The sequence below is a fragment of the Engystomops pustulosus genome, chromosome 3, assembly GCF_040894005.1.
Source record: "Engystomops pustulosus chromosome 3, aEngPut4.maternal, whole genome shotgun sequence".
NCBI classification, from domain to species: domain Eukaryota; kingdom Metazoa; phylum Chordata; class Amphibia; order Anura; family Leptodactylidae; genus Engystomops; species Engystomops pustulosus.
The window spans coordinates 117,076,468-117,097,355 of record NC_092413.1 but is presented as its reverse complement, the minus strand read 5'-3'; the positions used below and the strand labels follow the sequence as shown (position 1 = coordinate 117,097,355).

Sequence of the window (20,888 nt, the reverse complement as noted above, 5' to 3'; positions counted from 1 at the left end):
CAAATATTTTTTCCAGGATGGGATAAGGAAAACATTGCCTCTTGGCTACCTTGTAAGGCAATCCCTTTAATATAAAGCATGAATTTTTCAGTAGGTCTATTGACATGATGCAGAATATTAAGCCCATAAGAACAGACTCCTAACTGTAGATATCACTGATTCATTATGTTTTCTTCTCCAGAGTACAGTGTAGGTAACTGGTTTGGCTAAGTGAGAGACTAGGTTAAGTTCTGTAGACTAGGTTAAAGGACATCTTTCACCAGATCAAAGATTGTAAACCAAACACAAGAACATACTGGTGTGCGCCCCCACTGGCAGGATCTGCTCCTCTTTTAGCTTCTTATGCTCTGGTTTTTCCAAAAGAAAATGCTTTTACAATTATCCAAATGAACCAGGTTCCATAGGAGTTAATGGAGCCTGGAGCCCCTCAGACTCATTTGCATTTTTAATTTTTAAAGCCCTTTTTTCTTAAAAATAAGAGCATAAGAAGCTAAAAGAACAGCAAATTCTTCCAGAGGGGGCGCATACCAGTATGCCCATGTGCTTGGTTTACAATCCTTGATCCGGTGATAGATGTCCTTTAAACTCTGTAGACAAGGCTAAGTTCTTTGCACTGTGCTGAGGAGATACAAACACATTGAAGCAGCAATGTCCACAGTTGGTAATCTGGTAATCTGACATTTATTTGAAGACTGTTTTAGTATTAATTTTTTTAAATATTGAAGGAAGCCGTTATTTATTTATTTATTTACAATTTTAATATGTGTAACTGCTAGTTATAAAGCGGCCAAGGGTCAAATATACCAACAATTTGTTATTTGTTATTTTGCAATGATTAATATGATGATCATTACTTACATCAACAATATAAATAGTGCATGGTGCCAGTTCAAGGAATGGCTTAATTCAGAGACCTTCACTTTCTAAGAGCTCAACAGCCTTATAAAACCAAGGAATAGTCATTAAAGTCCCTTCTGTAAAAATATTATACTTCCCTTATGTAATTCCTCTTGATACAATCATCACCATATAAAAGCAAATACTTATTTTAATTCTGTACAAATATCTTCCTCCTTAAAGGAAATTTATCATCAAAATCATACAGGATAAACCGAGGACACTTACTCATAGATCCAGGCATCCACCGTAACTGTGATAATCTTCTTATATTTGTTATCCATGTCCTCTTTCTTCTAAAATGAACATTATGCTACCACAGTCCCAGTCCCCGGATCTATGATTAAGTGGCCGGAGTTTATCAAACTTGATGGTAGATTTTTAAAAATAATAATAATAGATATTTATATAGCGCCATCAAATTCCGTAGCGTTTTACAGATTTTGGGGGACATATACAAATAAAATGAGACAATACAGAGTAATAACAGTCATGTGAAACAATAAGAGTGAGGGCCTTGCTCGTAAGAGCTTACATTCTGTTTAATATTGTTTATAAAGCATTTTGTTACAAATTATGATAGTAGATGATGCATATGTTTTTTATTGTTTATGTATGCTTTGGCGAGTACAAAGGGCATGCGAACTGCTGTGGCATTATTGCAGGTGGTATGGTGTACTACGGTACATACTGTGTAATTACACATCACCAGGCGTCTGGACTTTTGTGATGGTATAGGGATGCACAGAGAGGCTGGGAGGTTGTTAATGCATATGCTCCAGTGCTTTTGATTCAAGAGAAGCAGCTGAAGACTGGAGTCTCCCTGATGTTTTAGAGCAAGAATTTCTCACGCACAGAGCCCAGGCTCCTCAACCACTCAAGCAATATGCTCATGTAGGAAAGCCATAATCACTCACCAAGCTTACATACAGCCTGTGAATTCACAGACCAATAAAATCCATCTGTTTCAGCATGGTACTGCTACATTATGTTGCTTATATAATGATATATGTGATTTATAGGCAAGGAGATTCAGCATCTATGTAAATAGCTTTGAGGTCCTTTTAATCATATGAATGATTAATACCCTGGTTACTTAAAGTTGTTGTAGACAATGACATTGAACCGGTAGATTAATTCACTTGTAGACATTGCCAGGGAGGTTTAACACATTCTTTTAAAGCGTTTCGAGGTTATAAATGCCAATGAATACCTCAATAAGACTTTCTTAAAAGGCCTTTTTCCGATTTACCAGGTGATTAACTGTGTGTCACAGTGGAGGCACAATGTTTGTGTAGGGCCACTGCTAGGGACCTGCAGTGAGTGCTTGTGAATAGAGGTTATTTGTGTGCAGGGAGCTGTCAGTGGTGCTGAATGCCTGTAAGTAACTCTGCTTACTGCCTTTACAATGCCTTCTTCAATGCCTCTATTCAACAAGTGCAACCACATTTACTCTACCGACTCTTTATAGTAAGGAATCACTTTCAAATAGAACTCCCACTATCAATATGCCTCTTATAGCTCCATGTCCATGGAAGTGCCAATGTCAGCACCATTATGTGATTTAGGTATCTCTGTTTATGTTCTGAAAACTATACATAGCATGAAAAGAAAAACATACAACTTCTTAAGACTATATTTTAAATAGTTTGATATATTAGGAATCAATATTTAATTAATAAATGGTCTACAGTGTTCACAGCAGCCATAATATCATTGAATTAGAATAGGTTGTCAGTAAGGCGATAAACACCGGCCTGAATTTATGCTTGCATCTCCTAGGTTCAAGCCTGTCTGTATGCTCTTTCTCATCATCCATTCTATGACTTGTCTTAGTCTACAGGCTTTTGAAAGGAAACCTTTTCCACCTTTTGTAGATGTTTTTTTTTCAGAACGCACAAAGATCTCATTCATTCCTTAAAGTCATGAGCAAGTGATAGATCTTTTTTCTACTGGTTAAAAATCAGACCTACTATAATGAATGGGAGACATTCATAGAATATCATTAAGTTGTGTTTTTGTTGCAGTATGTGAGGCATTAAACCCATCACTTTCCATACCAGTTAACCTGAACATGAATACGTCTATGGTGTTGTGAACTGGCGTGAACCCATACTTCTAATTTATTACTAGACTCAGATAATTTCCCCCAGATATCTACATTTATTCTCTTTAATGGAAAGCTGTTGGTGGGTACATAATACATGATACAAATCACATCTGCTCTTTTCCCATGGACCAAAATAGTGGAATTATTTGTGAGCAGATTGGAAATTGGTTAAAACTAGCAGGAACCCTATTCTTTTTGCATCGTGTTGTTCTACATAGAGATTAAAAACCCTATATATTAAAACATAATATAATATATAATATAGATGTACCAAGACCAAAGAAGGAATGGGTCGACATAGGTTAATTCTCAGTTTGTGCGTTGGGATTATAATATAGACTATATATATATATATATATATATAGGGTGCATGGGTGCATAGAATAAGAACAGTCTAAAGTCTAAAGTTTGATTAAGTTAAACACTTACCCTACTGACTGTAAATACTGATAGCTTAAAACATTATAACTCCTGACAAGGGAAGCCATATTGATTATCTCATCCAAGAGACAGATGACAAGGTTGGATATATATTAGACACTTTGCCTATATGCTAGAAAATAAGTTCTGACCGGAGTTCCCAATTCTCTTGCTTCCGCGTGTCCTTCTTCTTCCAATATGTCACTCACAAAATAGAGTAGTTCACACTCCTCCAGCACAAAGCAGTGGAACGCTAGAAGAAATTCACCCTCAGATAGCATAGTACAGTTTAACACTCAGGATTTTTTTAGATTAAAAATATACTCACAAAAGAGCAATAACAATGCCCATGTAAAACTCCAACATGGGACGCCAGCTACACATTCTCGCCTGACCCTGGGTTTCGCCCTGAACGGCTTCAGGGTGTTAAACTGTACTAAGCTATCTGCAAGTCTTGTGGTGTATTCTCTGTATGCAGTGTTTAGAACCAACCAAAAGCGGTCCAAATAAAGACAGCTGGTAGTTCATGGACACCCATGGCTGATTGATGTTCATGGAGAGTAAAGGTTAGCTTTTCTGGTCTGGTTCCCTAGAAGAGCCACTATAGCACAAAGCACTGAAAAAGTTCATGGTAGCACTTTCAGAAGTCTTATGGAGTCCATGCTGGTTCAGAGTAGTTTTGGAGGCCTAAGACGAACTTCAAAATACAAGACATGTAAATTTAAAGTTATGGTTATCAATAATGCTTAATACATAACGATAGTGAAAAGACTCAAATCACACAGCAAAATGGAAAATAAATGTGATTTTAGTGACACTTTTGGTGCATGTTACTTTAGTAGCTTTGCCTTTAAACCCATCTATGCTATTTAGGTACAAATCTGCATAGCAGGTATGCTTAATTGTATTCTGTAATATCATAGGGGCAGTCAGCAACCATGTATCATATGTTACATGCATACAAACTTTTTGGAATGTGAATGCTGATTCAGCGGGAATATAAATATACAATAACTAACTGACACCCTTCTTTTAGCTAAAAATTGACCAGGGTGACACCATTACAGGTCCTTTAGCCTCCTAACATTAGAAAACTGTACATCAAGCATATATCTTGTATCTATAATAAAATTATAGCATACCACATGAAATCACAGCAACCTGCATGGATAGGAGTAAAAGTGCATGTAGATTGCTGTGATTCTGTATGTGGTCAGATATATGCATGGGGTACATTTTGCTAGTGTAAAGAGGCTAAAGGACCTTTGATGATGTTACCCTTTCACGTGATATTAGTTCACACCCCTCGACTCGCTCTATAGATCTCTAGATACCAGGCAAGTTTATAACTCTAATTTTATGGGGATATTAGGGAAACAATTACTTATTAAAAGAAAGTTGTCAGTTAGTCACTAGGACTCTATATGAGCCTGACATTAGCTTTATTTGTGAAAAATGTGTTGATAGATTCCCTTTAAATGTATTATTTGTGGGCATTTTCAATAACAGTATGAAATGCTCTGATAAGAAAGTGATAAGAAAAAGCCAAGACATAAGATTGCCATGGGGCTACTTCTCTTCCTCTGCCAAATTAGAGTCATTATCAAATGCAGTTAAATGAATCTCCAACAGGATAGAGTTTAAGTTCTGGTGTCAGCTGAGGCTGGAGAAGCATCCTGTGTACCCTTCGTACCTGTGTTGGCATCTTCTTGGATAGAATCATACTACCTTCATATTCTGTAGAGCTCCAGCTCCAACCTTTTAGTCTGTGCACCAATTCATTAATCCCTTGCGCCAAAAATATACACCCAGCTGAAAAATATAGCACAGTTCCAGCGCCACCCTGCACCTAAATTAATAAATGCCCCTTTGCCTGTTGCCAGTGGCGTTTAGTCTACCTTATCAAAGGAAAATATTTTTCCAGTTACAGCATATTCACATGTGGTAAGTTATATTGGAAATAATTGCAGCCCTATTTATAAATATAGGAAGTATTTTTTTTTAGCCATTCTAGTTGTTATGGCATCAGAAAAAAATATATGCAAGTGGCATTTAATTTTATTATCATTTTGTGCTGGTCTTGAGGTTTGATTTAGAGGAAAACTGATCTTCTTGCATGGATCCAGGAGACTGTGAGGGTCCTTGGGTAGATCCTAGCTGCCTCACAGAGAGCCATTAGTCTGCTCATTTTCCGTCCCCCTCTTGTGTGCAGCATTCTGTTGAGATCTTTATAAATCTCAGTTCTGGAAGAGTGTCCAGGCGGGTGGAAGAGTGAGCACAAAGCGACCTGAGAATTTCTGTCACTCTTTGCATATGCTTCTAAGTGCTTTAATCCCAATTAGGGGCGGCTGACACACGGTCCTATTCATCCCAATCAGGCCCTGAATACATTTGCCTAGAAATGAACTTCACCAATAGAAACTCCCTTAAATGTGCCCAGCAGCAAGGAAAATCGAATTGAGTCAGCGGCTCATTCTATGGGGATGCAGGGAGAAGAGGTATGAATTTATAAGGTACAGCCAAACATAGCCATTCATGTGACTTTTATGTGCAGCATGTCAAGCGAGAGGAGTAAAGCACAATGCACACAGCACATAAGGATTTAGAATAACCAGTGCCTCAGTAACATAGAATGACTATGACACTGGATCCCTATGTGATCCCCACCACTAATGTGATGTGCAATTAATAATACACATATTCACACTGGATTCAACATGTCATCTGCTGGGATTCCCATAGAAACTTCATTACTATTCAAAGGCTGCTTCGTATCCCACCCGCTTCTAGTACTCACTGCACAGTTGGTCAGGATATGCTCGCTATTCATAGAAACTAACCTCTTGTGTGCTGCCGTCCCCTTGCTCCAACCCAGGATGGCCAGCAGGTTCCCAATTCACACAATATAAAGAGGAGTAGCTGGTGTGTAATAATGCTTATTGTATTTAATAGAAAAATAGAATGATTGTACATAGAACCCAAGCAACAAGATCTAGATTTATATCAGATCACATAATCAGAAAAATACAATATAACAATGATTATATATAACATTCAAGCAACAAGATCTAGATTTATAGGATATACATACAATCAGAAAAATACAATATAACAATGATTATATATAGCATAGAAGCAACAGGATAGGTGCATATAGATTGATAGCATATACATATAATATATATATTAAACAATATGTGTATATATATTATAGAAAATATAGAGCTAGACAATAGGTAAATGATTAAATATAGTTTAATAAATTATAACTGTACATAAACTAGAGAGATGACCACTATACCAATTATATTATATGTAATAACAAAGTATATTAATATACTATACAACATATGGCTATAGAAACATTTTAGAAAATAATTGTATACACATGTGCACTGAACAATGTATGCGGATTTAAAATATATATAGCGTATATACAGAGAAAGAGATTTAGGGAAATAAGACAGTAGTAAGCTATGTTAATGGTAGCTTTTGCTGAGATCCCTATGTCGGATATATGTGTTTTAATATACAATAGGTGTATTCATACTAGACATATTCAAAATTATTATTATTTTCTGCCTGTATCATATGAAATAAAGGGGCAGTCTGGTGCCCATGCCCGGATGTTGGTATCACAGCAGATCTTAACATCTTCTGTTCTGAAGCAGTTTGATCCTTTGAATAGAACTCCCTGGTGGGATATTGCTGTGAGCAACTGTGCTTCTGTAGATGACTGTTGTTCCTTAACATTCATGCTTCATTATGGGGCAACCTGTTAACTAAAAGCTCACAGTGCCAGTCTGTTACTGAGGGGCACAGACAGTTCAGTGCTTGGCATGAACAGGGCTCCACCAATAAAATCTAATTGAAAGTTATCTTTGTGGCCAGGTTTATCTGCGTTAACGAGACTTCCAGATCCTTAGCTGGAGTCTATAAAACCCATACTGGAATGTTTTGATTGAGTCCAAACATTGTCCTGGAATAAAGCTGAAACCATGTAATTAATGTGTCTTTTTAACAAGGGACAATACGGTCGTTCAAGCTATTTAATTTCATTTAATTTTCCATCCCATTTGCTGCAAACACTGCCCTTACTTTTAACACCCAGCCTTTCATGCTGCATTGTGCTCCACTGGGCACATTAGATTGCTTTCACCCTTGCTTTTTATGGCAAAGAAAATGTGTTCCTATTGCCTTTTGTCATTTCACTTGGGGAACTTCAACTTTGAGCCACAGGACAGAATAAAAATGGAGTTGCTGGTGTGAAAGCTTCCAGAGCAGCCTTTTCTATTCTAACTGGATGGGAACCAGCCACAATTGGCCATATTAATAAATAACTTTCCTCACAGCCGGGACTTACATGGCCCTATTGATAGAATGGCTCGCGTGTCGTTCACGCCTTTTGACTCGTTAAGCCTTGCATAGATACTATCCTTAAATGAAGCAGTAGGACACCTTTACCTCTGTGCCTGTAAATTAAACAGTGTCATCTCAGAATGGCTAGGCCAGAGGTTACCAGGACATGTTCACTCCTTCACTTTAATGCCCTTTATGCACCATTCACAGGGAGGATCAAAAAGGTCAACTCAGTTTTCTTGGCTCTATGTCAGTGTCCAGCAAAATGGCAGCTCCCACTGAAGACCACTGTAGTGGTATCCATCTTCTCTACAGAAGAAGCCCTCCCGGACTACAAACTCAAGAATCCGACAACATAAAATTAACTCCCTCTTGTCAATAATTATGCGACATTAATAACAATATACAAACATCCATCTGCAGCATCTATTTAATGTAGCTAGAATACAGCAATAATACTATCTAGTTCATTGTTATACTCAGCAAATGTTTTCACACATTCCCTAATTCCGACAAATGAGAACTTGTGTCAATTATGTGTATATGGAATAACTATTGGATTGGTCATGGCACATTAGGTTAAAAGACTTCTAAAGGGATGGCTATCATCTTGTCAGCGATTGAAGATAATGTAGATAGTAATTCTAAACTCTTGAAATTGGCACGGGGACCCTCATTGATTGTGATATATTAAATGTATCTATCTATCTATCTATCTATCTATCTATCTATCTATCTATCTATCTATCTAACTACCTACTGTATTTATCTACTCTTGGAATATTTCTGCTTACCTAATTATCTATCATATATGTAGCTATTAATTTCTACTAAACAAAACATCTTGCAATACTGACAAGATAGCAGCATTTGTAAAATGTTTCTATTATTTTCCTTCCCAGTTCTTATGATGAATTGACATTTACCAATGCTATGCACAATATATTTGCAACATGAGGTATCCTCTTCCAGGTGTCTTGGGTAAAGCCATGATTTGCACCAAGCTCCAATTCTAAGGTAATAAACTTGCCCCAGTAGCCAGTTGAGCACATGAAATGATGGTTATTTAGGAAAACTTGTAGGTATTTCTGGTGTTCTCTCGTCAAGTACCTGCCCAAGTTTTGTTTGGCACACGCCAGGAATCAATAGGAGTTAACAAGTCCTTAAACATTCCTGGTCCCTTTGTTAAACAGTCTTTTGCCATAAAGCCAAGGGAAGAGAACGAAAGATCTTTGAAGTCTATTAAAGCTGAAAAGAGTCAGCCAAGTAGACTTGAAGCAGTCCCTTCTTCTGCAGAGCTGGTTTGTCGCTGGACAATACGGGGAGGTAGAATTTATGGAGAAATTATACAGTGGATTTGTCACTTAAAATATCGTAAGTGTCCAGAGGACAAAGCCTCATGCTGAGGATTAATGGTCCCTCCAGACCTCTCATTCACCAGGGGCTTTTCTCTGCCCTTGACAAATTGGATTTTTAGGAATGGGAAGGTCGCCTGGACCATTGTCTGCTCCCCATTCATGGAGGATGATTATGCAGGAGGGTTAGGGAAAGTGTCCATGTGACCCCCTTGGATGGAGCTGTGCAGCTGTTAGAGCAGCTCAACTCTCTCACCAAACTCTGCGCCCTAGAGCATCACGGTGCCAAGGGGGAGCCCTCCCGAGCCCATAGAAAAGCCGGCGAGCACTGAGCGGCGCGTCACTGTGCGGGCGGAGACTGCAGAGCAGTGAGCTGCCTGTCCTCTGCCTCCTGTGCTCTCCTCTGCAGCCAGCGCTCAGCATGCACTCCAGCCGGGCCCCGGCCATCAGCCTCAGCGCCGACACCTGCATCCCGGCCGGCCTGCGCCTGGGACCCGTCCTGGGCAGCTTCAAGCTGGGCAAGTACCTGTCCGACCGCAGGGAGCCCGGACCCAAGAAGAAGGTATGTATCACCTGCATGGCCAGCACTGAATTCACTCCAAAACTTCTTACACACTGCTCTACAAGACTGGAAGAATAATTCATTCCGTTTCTAATTCATGTGGTTCAGATAGGTCGTTTGAAAAAAATAATATAAGGAATAACTATAAAATATTCTGCTCTCTCTCTCTCTCTCTCTCTCTCTCTCTCTATATATATATATATATATATATATATATATATATATATATACATTTATCTGTACATACATACATATGTGTGTGCGTATATATTTATATTTATCTTCATGGAATCTTGCAATTTCTGTTGGCACACATTTCTTTTTTTTTGCTGTGCAACTATGATTTTTTTTGTATGTGTGTATATATACATATATATATATATATATATATATATATATACATATATATATATATATATATATATATATATATATATATAAATATATATATATATATGAAAAAAATTCTGAAAAAGTTTTTTTTTCTCAGTAAATTTATAAGGACCAGATGGCATTAAAACAATTACATTCATATAAATAAAAAAAAACTTTCACTAATAAACTTCATGTAAATGAAACATCAATTCAGGGCTGAACTAAATGAATATTTTAAGCGCATTGACATTTATAACCATGAGGGATTATAACTGGTAAATAATGGCAGTAGAAGGAGATCAATAGCTTTTGTCATACGATTCGCTTTGATTTTTAATGTCTTTTAATTGTATTTAAACGCTCTGACAGACTCTCCAAATTTATTCCTCATCATCTGGCTCCATTGGCTTTTCCCATTAGTTTGCATTGTCCTGTTGACTTTTATTACATACCCATTCAGACACATTGATATGTTATCATACTACATTGGTCCCTATGGGGAAAAGGCTGGTATTAATTCGCAATTCGCAGTAATTAATCTTAACTTAAACTGGGAACGTTACTGTATATATATATTTCCCAATATATATATATATATATATATATATATATATATATATTTTTTTTTTTTTTAAATCTACTTTTTCTATTTGTTCTAGTCTTGTATCTCTCCAGTACTTATTCTTATGACCTGGATATTATCTATTATTTTCTACCATAAAGTTGTTGTAATTGTGGTTTGGGACGCAAAATTATATTATCATGTTATAAGAAGAAGAGAACAGCAGAATGACCGAGTTTTCCTTATATTTCAGGTGCGATTTGTTCGAGGGGAGATTGTGGATGAGTCAGGGGGTCCCGCCTCGGAATGGATAGGGTTAATCCGAGCGGCCAGAAACAGTCAGGAGCAGAACCTAGAAGCCTTCTCTGATCTACCAGGAGGACAGGTACATCCATACATTAGGCAGCTGACACCTGTTGGTGGAGGGGTTTCTATAAATTAGGGAAGAGCTCAGTTTCTAGCTGATGTCTCCTTGCCTCCTACCTGAGGAATAACAGGTGACTTCTCCTTGTAGATCTATTACCGGACCATGAGAGAGGTGCAGGCAGGAGAGGAGCTAACAGCCTGGTACTCCAACTCCCTGGCACAGTGCTTCGATATTGCTGTCACAGCTACCCCCACACACGACGAGAAAGGTGAGAATCGTCATGATATATTACTAATATTATTTCTACTACTTTTATTGTTAATACTAGTATTATTAGTATTATTACTGATATTTTTTATGACTAGTAATAATAATAATATTTTAATTACTGTTGTTATTATTTTCTATTTGTGGATCACCCGCTCCGTGATTTATATTTGATACATGCTGCGCAGAAACAGAATGCAAGCAAAACCGCAAGGAAGTAACCATTAAAATATAATAGTTAGGCTAAATTCCTACTAATATCGATTATTTATTTTACAATTAGCATTTTAGAGCAGTTTGTTTTTGTACAAACTTTAAATGAGTAAGCGGAAAGTAATTGCCGCATTCCCAGTTTTGCGATGTATTCATAACTGGGATCCAATTTCACATTATACATTATTATATTATCATTGATAATGTCATCATACAGAAGCATCTGGAAGAAATAGGGGGCTCTCAGATTAACGGATTTCCATTGACATGAACTAGAGCTTTCCATATAAACTCCTCGTTATCCGGCTACACCAGCAGCTTTTCTAACAGGATTACATCTACCAACGTGGTCCCTTCCTAATCCATATTTGTCACACTACTTGAGAGACAGTTAGTTAGACACATAGACAAACAGATAGATCGATAGATAATAGATGTAAACTACATTTGATAATTTTTTACGGTACAAAATATGAGATAAATATTAGATATTAGAAAGATAACTACAAATGATATGGTATAAGAGATAGATAGTAAACTACATGTGATAAATGCTAAATCATTGAAAATATTAGCTCAATGGATAGATTAGTGAATAACAGATGATAGATAAATAAATAAATATGATAGTCAAGTATACTATACAAAATATGAATTAAGATTCGGCGACAGATACATGATACATAAATAGGTAGTAAACTAAAAACAAAAAATATGTGATACAAAATAGCTAGGTAGGTTATGAAACGATAGATAGAGTAGTAAAATAAACTTGATACATACTATATGATACAAAATATGAGTTTAAATACATAGATAGATCATAAACTACAAATGAAAAGTACTATATGACAGAAAATTAGCTAAATCAATAGCCATAAATATAGATATACCTGAGATAAGTAGTTAGATAAATAGATATATAGCTTTGTAAATAGATAGATGTATAAAGATGAATAGTAGACTCATCAGCTTTTACTGTACACAGCTGTTCTGGATGGCAGATAGATGAAGCTCTTGCACTGCTAGTTGAGTCGGTTGTGTTCATATTGTTGAACCCTGTTAGTGGGAGATCATCATCATTACATGCAGCCATTGTCATTGGAATGAGGGCACAACTAGACAACATACGCTACCTATTCTTCTAATGTCAACAGATGGGCCAGATCCCAGTGATCCCATTACAGCAGCTGTGTGCTGTGCACAGGGGGTTAATAGGAAAGGGACAGTGAAGTTAAGCAGGATTAGGGAGTGCATAGTGCTACGTGTATCAAAATCACTCTCCTTCTAGCTGATACTTCTAGTAGAGGTTATAGGAAATAAAGTCCTGCAGAGGTAGTAAGGAAATAATTGTTCTCTTGGTTTTCTTAGGTGAAGAACGCTATATTTGCTGGTACTGCTGGAGAACCTTCAAGTTTCCCAACACGCTGAAGGCTCACATCCATTTCCACTGTGCTGTGAATAATGGGAGACAGTTTCTTAGTCATGAACACATCAGAAACGCAGACATCTTCAACCTGTCTCCCAAAGCCAGTGATGGAGTAACCAATGCCACCCCGACACTGAGAGGAAACCATCAGCAGAGCAATGGGGCAACTAGAGATACTATAAAGAGGGAGTCCTCCTTGTCTCCAGCTCTGAACAAACTTGGGGTGATAAAAAAGGCACTTGGAAAGGAGGAGCAGGACAGAGCCCTGGACATGAGTGTGAACTCTGCCAGAAGCCATGGACCATTCTTGGTGGGAAATACGTGTGGTGGGAATAATGGGGTGGCGTTTTATCCGGGCTTGAGGTCGGCCTTCAAACCTACTGGACTTTCTAAATTACCGCACCCAGATAATACCCGGGAGGACACAAAGTCCAGCAGCCTGGGCTTCAGTAAGATTTTAGGGAGCATTAAGCCAAGCCGGTCAGGAAATGATACTCTACTGAACAACCACCACTCTAAGTGCTTGATTCCAAGTGATGGTCCAAACAGTGTCCTATCCTGTACTACTGGACTCAGAGGGTTTCCAATTCTATCCCACCTGGAGGAAACTTCAGCATTCAAGCAGGTGGAGAGGGGTCTCCACGGCAGTTTATCTTCCAGCGGTCGCTACAACCAGATCCCACAATCTGGACTGCACTTTGCAGAGAGGTTCTCCATCCCCCAGTTTGAAGGCATCAAGTCCTACTCAGCTGAATGTAACATCCCAGTTATGCCTTTTACTGTGTATAATGGAGAGCTCCTGTATAGTACGCCATATTACCCCTTCAAGTTCCACTTCAGTAACCTTATTAAGTACCCGGAGTCTATGTCTTACTTCAATGCTGGTCCAGCTATGACCCCAGAACTGGGCTCTATCACCACCAGCATAGATCGTGAGATAGCCATGCATAACCACCAGCTCTCTGAGATAGCGGCTGAGAAGAGCAGGACTGGAAGACTGGAGACTTTAACTGGGGCCACAACCTCAGTCAGTGGTAAGCCCAAGAAGGGCCACCTGTGCCTCTACTGTGGAAAGCTCTACTCTAGGAAATATGGCCTGAAGATCCATATGAGGACTCATACAGGTTACAAGCCACTTAAGTGTAAGGTGTGTCTGAGACCCTTTGGGGACCCCAGCAATCTAAACAAACACATTCGTCTGCATGCAGAGGGCAACACACCTTACAGATGTGAGCACTGTGGGAAGGTGCTGGTCAGAAGAAGGGATCTTGAGAGACATGTAAAGTCAAGGCATCCTGGCCAGAGCCTGAGCACCAAGGAAGAGGTTAACAGTGACCCTTGCTACCCACAAGCAGAGCCTAAGAGTGAGGACAATGACAGTGATGTGGACGTGTGCTTCACCGATGAGCAGAGTGACCAGGACACAGGAGGCAGCAAGGAGCACTGAGGACTTTATATGATCAAATCTAATAATTATATAGAAATATATGCAGATGTATATATGGGATTTAATAAGGTATATCTATTTATGTGCTTCTCATCATAATTTGGAACTTTCAACCACACATGAACTTGTGTTACCCTTTGCCAAGCAGGATCTCAGTAAATGGTGAAATGTGTGTGTACGTGTGAGACAGTATTCCAGAGATTTTACATTAGAATTTTTGATAATGGGATGTTTACAGCTTCACCAGGCTAAGCCCGGGATCCTCCAGCACTGTCCTGTCAGCTCATAACCCTTATAATAGGAAGGATGGGTCTGGTCATTGCTCAACACGTCATCCTTCCTTATAGTCCACATTTCACAAAATGTTGTGCCTTTTATTTTTCTAAACAGAACATTTAGACCACCCAAGTATTTACAGTGCGGCACATACTCTCTCTATCCCCCTTCGGTGTAGATTTCCATTTTATTGTGAATTTGTGAACAAAAAATGGAAAATCCCAATATGATGAAGCCATTTTGATTTTACTATGGCAAGAAATTAAATTAATCTATATCCCTAAACTAAAATGTTGTTACAATATACTCTTAGGTATTATAAGGGTTGTGCAGATTTTTTTTTTATAAGCAATGATGTACAGTGGGTACAGTTATTGGTTGTGATTCAGTTTGTTATGCGATTTTGTAAAAAAAATAAACATATTGACAAATTTTTGTTTGTCTCTTGAAAACAAAAGTGGTATTGGTATTGTCAAAAATGTGTTGTGTTTTTTCATTTCTGAACAAACACTTCAAAATCAGACAAGTACAACTGTGATGGTAGAGCAGCACTGTGAAGGAGGGGACTAGGGTCCCAGTGTGGATGCAAGCCTCCGCTGACCGGACTCAAGGTAAGCAAACCTGCTTGAAAATAGTGGCTGAAACGTCACACCTTCCACATTGGGTGAATAAACACCTAGCCTTTTACAGGAGTGCTGCCTCTTCTCTTTTATTTACTTTTTTTGGAAGCACTTGAATTGTTAGATATGTTACACGAACTTTACAATACAGTTTAAAACATATTGAATTGTAGTATATATATACACAGTCTATGAAAGGCTCAGTTCACACTACGGTGATGATTTTTTGTCATCTGTTGTCATCAGTGGAACAGTGATCCCTTATTTTTCAGTTTTTTTCACGGAAGAAAAGACAGAGCTTGCAGTATTTTTTTTCCATTAAAAAAAAAAATTGATACAAACAGATGGTGCCAAACTGACCACAACAGATGACGATGAAGATGAAGTTTTGTTTACATTAAAGTCAATGGGACAGATAGTAAGTGTCCGTTTTTACATTTTCTAGATGAACAAATATAGACAGAAATAGTTAATATATAGATATATAAATAGAAAAAGAGATGATGGATAGATTCTAGATAAATGTGAGGTATAGAAAGAAAGATAGGTAGGCATATAGAAATAAGAGATCAATAGGTAGATAGGTATTTAGAAATTAGAGATTGATAGGCAGTTAAGTAGATAGATAGGTGTATAGAAAGAAAAACTAGATAAACAGGTATTCAACCAGAATGACAGAATGAAGCAGCACTCCAGATAGTTGGTGTAAAAGGTTAAAGTGCAAAGACATATTTATATAAATATATATATATATATATATACACTCACCGGCCACTTTATTAGGTACACCTGTCCAACTGCTCGTTAACACTTAATTTCTAATCAGCCAATCACATGGTGGCAACTCAGTGCATTTAGGCATGTAGACATGGTCAAGACAATCTCCTGCAGTTCAAACCAAGCATCAGTATGGGGAAGAAAGGTGATTTGAGTGCAGTTGAACGCAGCTTGGTTGTTGGTGCCAGAAGGGCTGGTCTGAGTATTTCAGAAACTGCTGATCTACTGGGATTTTCACGCACAACCATCTCTAGGGTTTACAGAGAATGGTCCGAAAAAGAAATGGTCCAGTGAGCGGCAGTTCTGTGGGCGGAAATGCCTTGTTGATGCCAGAGGTCAGAGGAGAATGGGCAGACTGATTCGAGCTGATAGAAAGGCAACAATGACTCAAATCGCCACCCATTACAACCAAGGTAGGCAGAAGAGCATCTCTGAACGCACAGTACGTCGAACTTTGAGGCAGATGGGCTACAGCAGCAGAAGACCACACCGGGTGCCACTCCTTTCAGCTAAGAACAGGAAACTGAGGCTACAATTTGCACAAGCTCATCGAAATTAGACAGTAGAAGATTGGAAAAACGTTGCCTGGTCTGATGAGTCTCGATTTCTGCTGCGACATTCGGATGGTAGGGTCAGAATTTGGCGTCAACAACATGAAAGCATGGATCCATCCTGCCTTGTATCAACGGTTCAGGCTGGTGGTGGTGGTGTCATGGTATGGGGAATATTTTCTTGGCACTCTTTGGGCCCCTTGGTACCAATTGAGCATCGTTGCAACACCACAGCCTACCTGAGTATTGTTGCTGACCATGTCCATCCCTTTATGACCACAATGTACCCAACATCTGATGGCTACTTTCAGCAGGATAATGCGCCATGTCATAAAGCTGGAATCATCTCAGACTGGTTTCTTGAACATGACAATGAGTTCACTGTACTCAAATGGCCTCCACAGTCACCAGATCTCAATCCAATAGAGCATTTTTGGGATGTGGTGGAACGGGAGATTCGCATCATGGATGTGCAGCCGACAAATCTGCGGCAACTGTGTGATGCCATCAAGTCAATATGGACCAAAATCTCTGAGGAATGCTTCCAGCACCTTGTTGAATCTATGCCATGAAGAATTGAGGCAGTTCTGAAGGCAAAAGGGGGTCCAACCCATTACTAGCATGGTGTACCTAATAAAGTGGCCGGTGAATATATATATATATATATATATATATATATATATATAAATATTTGTGTTAAAATTCATATATGTAAAACAGCATTATGACATAATATTGTATATATTAATGAGATCATGGTACCTGGCGTCTCAGAATGCCATAGGGTACATGCCAGCAATAGCTAAAGCACATACTGCGCATAGCTGGGACTGTACACCGTGCGTGCGCAGTATAAGAAACAGGCTATAGAACTATGGACAGTGACTTGTAACGCCGATGGCACTTAATATTATGACAAGAACCATCCAGGTAGCACAAAAACCTCAACTAGAAACCTCATAGAAAGATGAGAAGAACCCTCACAGCAGAGCCCAGGTGTGTGACAAGCTGCTCCCAGTGATCTCATCAGCAGTGGCTTTTCTAGGAGGGGACCCTTTGGGGCTGATCTTCTGCTGCCCCCCCCCCTGTAATTCTGGCGAGTATCCTCCTCAGACACCAGTGTGGTCATCCTGCTACATGGGACACTTCTCTGTAGTATTTGCAAAATCCTACAAACTTCTCTTCTAACCTTCTCTGAGCTGAGGATTTTGCAGATTGTTTGTAAATAGAAGGTCATTAAGTTTAACCTGTTAACGTCTGATATAACGTTAGCATCTGATATATTGGACGCTGAGCGCGCTGACTTAGCGCTCAGTGTACGATATATCAGAGGCTGAGCCTCCCGGCATCGGGAAACACGGGGAGCTGGCTGTAAGATATAGCCGACACCCCAATGTAACACCCGCAGTTGGAGTGGGCTCCGATCGCGGGTGTTTAACCCGTTAAATGCCGCGGTCAGCGTGACCGCAGCATTTAACTAGCCTTTGGGGGGTCTTTCCCCCATGATCGGCCCCCCAGAACCGTTTTCGGGGGGCACCGATCGTTGCTATGGTAGTGCTGGGGTCCGATCGGGACCCCAGAGATGTCTGTAGGAAGTGCCTGAAAGATTGCGTTTTTTTAATGTCATCTTACAGGCACAGTGTCAGCCTATGCATGTGCATAGGCTGACACTGCTAATACCCTGCAATCAGACGATTGCTTGTTCATGTCCCATGGTGGAAGTAGTAAAAAAAGTTAAATAAAAATGTTTTCCAATAAAAAAAATAAAGTAATAAATCACTAAAAATGCCCATAAGCCCCATAACGTATAAAGAGACATAATGCTAAAAAAAGTCTAAATCATAACACAAACCTCACATATATAGTATCACCGCGTCTGTAACAATCCGTAGAATAAAACGAAATAATTCTTGAACCCGCACAATTATTATTTTATTATTATTTTTACCAATTGAATCCCACAAACATATTTACTCCAGAATGATACTGTTGCAAAGTAAAATATCTCCCGCAAAAAACAAGCCATAAACAAGCTCCATAGCCAAAAAAGTAACAATGTTATGCCACTTGGAAGAGGGCAATGCAAAAATTATAGATTTTTCCCACATTAGGGTTTTATTTGGCAAATTTGTAAAACGTAAGAAAAAATATTCATGTATGGAATCCCCGTAATCATATCGACCCTTAGAATAAAGATAACATGACTACTAGGCTCAACGGTGAACACGAAAAAAAAGGAAAAAATCCAGTACTGAATTGATTATTTTTTACTCCTCCCCTCAAAAAAGTTCAAAATTTTCAACAGTAGGAGATACCAACCCCAAAATGGTAACACTGGAAAAAACATCTCATCCCGCAAAAAAAAAAACTATCACATGGCCGCAATAACGAAAAAGCGAAAATAGCCTACAAAAGGGGCCAATGAGGAAACTAAAATCCTGGCAGCTGCAGGGCGCTCCTTCCCTTCTGTGCCTCACTGTGCGCCCATAAAATAAGTAATGGCCACATGTGGGGGGTCTCTGCACTCGGGAGAAATTGTAGAACAAATTGTATGGTGGATTTTATCTTTTTATCTTTTGGAAATGTGTAAATTTTAGGGCTCAATGAACGTATAACCACCATTCCAAATTTCACCTCCATTTTTAATTTCATTACTATGAAGATCTCAAGGGGTTAACAATCTTCCTAAAAGCTGTTTCTGATAGCTTAAAGGTTGCAGATTTGAAAATGGGTTGATACATAGGGGGTTTTTGATATTAAATATGTAAAATTGCGTTCAAAACGGTATTTATGCCTAAAATAGTCAATTCTGAAAATACGGAAAATTGATGTTTGATTTGTAAGGCACATGACATCAAAATAAATTATCCAGACATTTAAAAAATGATGAAAATGTAAAGTAGACATATGGGAAATGTTATTCAGCAACTTATTTAGGTGGTAAATCTATCTTCCTGAAAACGCAATGATTTCGAATTTCGACAATGGCAAATTAAAAAAAAAAAAAGATTTTTTCTTTTTTTTGTAAATAAACGCAAAACTTATCAGCCGACATTTACCACTAAAATGAAGTACAACATGTGGGGAAAAAACAATCTCAGAATCGCTTTGATAAGTAACAGTGTTCAAAAGTTATAACCATATAAAGCAACGCAAGTCAGAATCCAAAAAATCGGGCTGAGCCTTAAGCTACAAAATGGCTGCGTCCTTAAGGAGTTAAACAGAGGCAGCACGTAGTTTTAGTACTGTCTGCTGAGCCCTGCTGCTGGGGATAAGCTGCTCTGCACAAGAGCTCATTGCTTGCTTCTCTGTTTACGCCACAATGAATGATTATTAGGCACAGCAAAATATCTGGATTGGTAGGATAAATGAGGAAAACATGGTTATTTTTGCTGTGTCGCTAGTTTGGTCTTTAGTCCCAAAACTAGTGCAAAAACAGGGAGACAATATGAAAAGGCGCAAAAAAAAAGCAGTAAAAACAAGTGATTCATTTGGCCCTATGTCATCAGTTACTGTCAGTTTATTTACCTTGATTTAGCATCCGTTTTTTTAAAAAACGGAGATAAAGAACGGATTTGCTGACGGTAGTGTGAACTTAAGTTTGTTAAAAATACTGATTTGATCATCTCTGTAGAAGATTGCATTTGCAAACATATAATTTTTTGAAAAATCACAATTAATACAGTGTTGATGATAATCCATATTTACCCTTTATTCTATCAGTTAAACCATTTGTTTATTGTCAATATTAAAAGCAATATAATATATAATATAAAATAGGATAAAAGAATTCTTCATCAGCGCATGAGAGATGTAAGGATGTTCCATAAGCAAACAATTTATTTGAGTGATAAAACTACTCCAAGTGCAAATAAGTTTACACACGGAAAACAAGTTCCAACATTGTCCCATTCATCTGGAGCTTGCAGGTCCATGAAATTGCCTCAGAAACAACTCCATTTGATAGACCAGATTTTAAAACACAGAAATTTCTATATCAGCCATATGTGAACACATCCTGAAAGTGAATCAAGCACATGTTTCTAGTGACAGCCCAGGCTAAGTTCACACTACTGTCCAAACCTCCGTCCTTCCGTTAAAAAATAGTAAAGAACAAAGGTATAACGTATCAATGAAAAATCCTACTGACATCAATGTAAATTTACTGCAATCTGTTATGTTCAGTTATACAGGCATCCTTTATGCATGTTTTATTCAAACAGAGAAAAAGTACTGTATTTTTTCCTTTAAAAAAACATATGGATAACAGATACCTGCCTAGCTGAACATAATAGATGGAT

The 20,888-nt window shown here is 38.4% G+C and overlaps 1 protein-coding gene across 1 annotated transcript; it reads left to right on the top strand.

The window, feature by feature from the left end:
• Positions 1 to 9,450: 9,450 nt before the first annotated feature.
• PRDM13 (PR/SET domain 13) lies at positions 9,451 to 15,071 on the top strand. The gene is made up of 4 exons (XM_072141901.1): positions 9,451 to 9,703; positions 10,894 to 11,025; positions 11,155 to 11,275; positions 12,859 to 15,071. The coding sequence occupies exons 1-4, from the start codon at positions 9,563 to 9,565 to the stop codon at positions 14,361 to 14,363; spliced, it is 1,899 nt and encodes a 632-aa protein (XP_071998002.1). The 5' UTR covers positions 9,451 to 9,562; the 3' UTR covers positions 14,364 to 15,071.
• Positions 15,072 to 20,888: the final 5,817 nt, after the last annotated feature.

Bases quoted from the DNA above. Each gene is read 5' to 3' on its own strand.
- PRDM13 (XM_072141901.1), top strand. From the start codon at position 9,563: ATGCACTCCAGCCGGGCCCCGGCCATCAGCCTCAGCGCCGACACCTGC. The intron at 11,026-11,154 runs GTACATCCATAC...TTCTCCTTGTAG, and splicing joins CTGATCTACCAGGAGGACAG to ATCTATTACCGGACCATGAG. The intron at 11,276-12,858 runs GTGAGAATCGTC...TGGTTTTCTTAG, and splicing joins CCCCACACACGACGAGAAAG to GTGAAGAACGCTATATTTGC.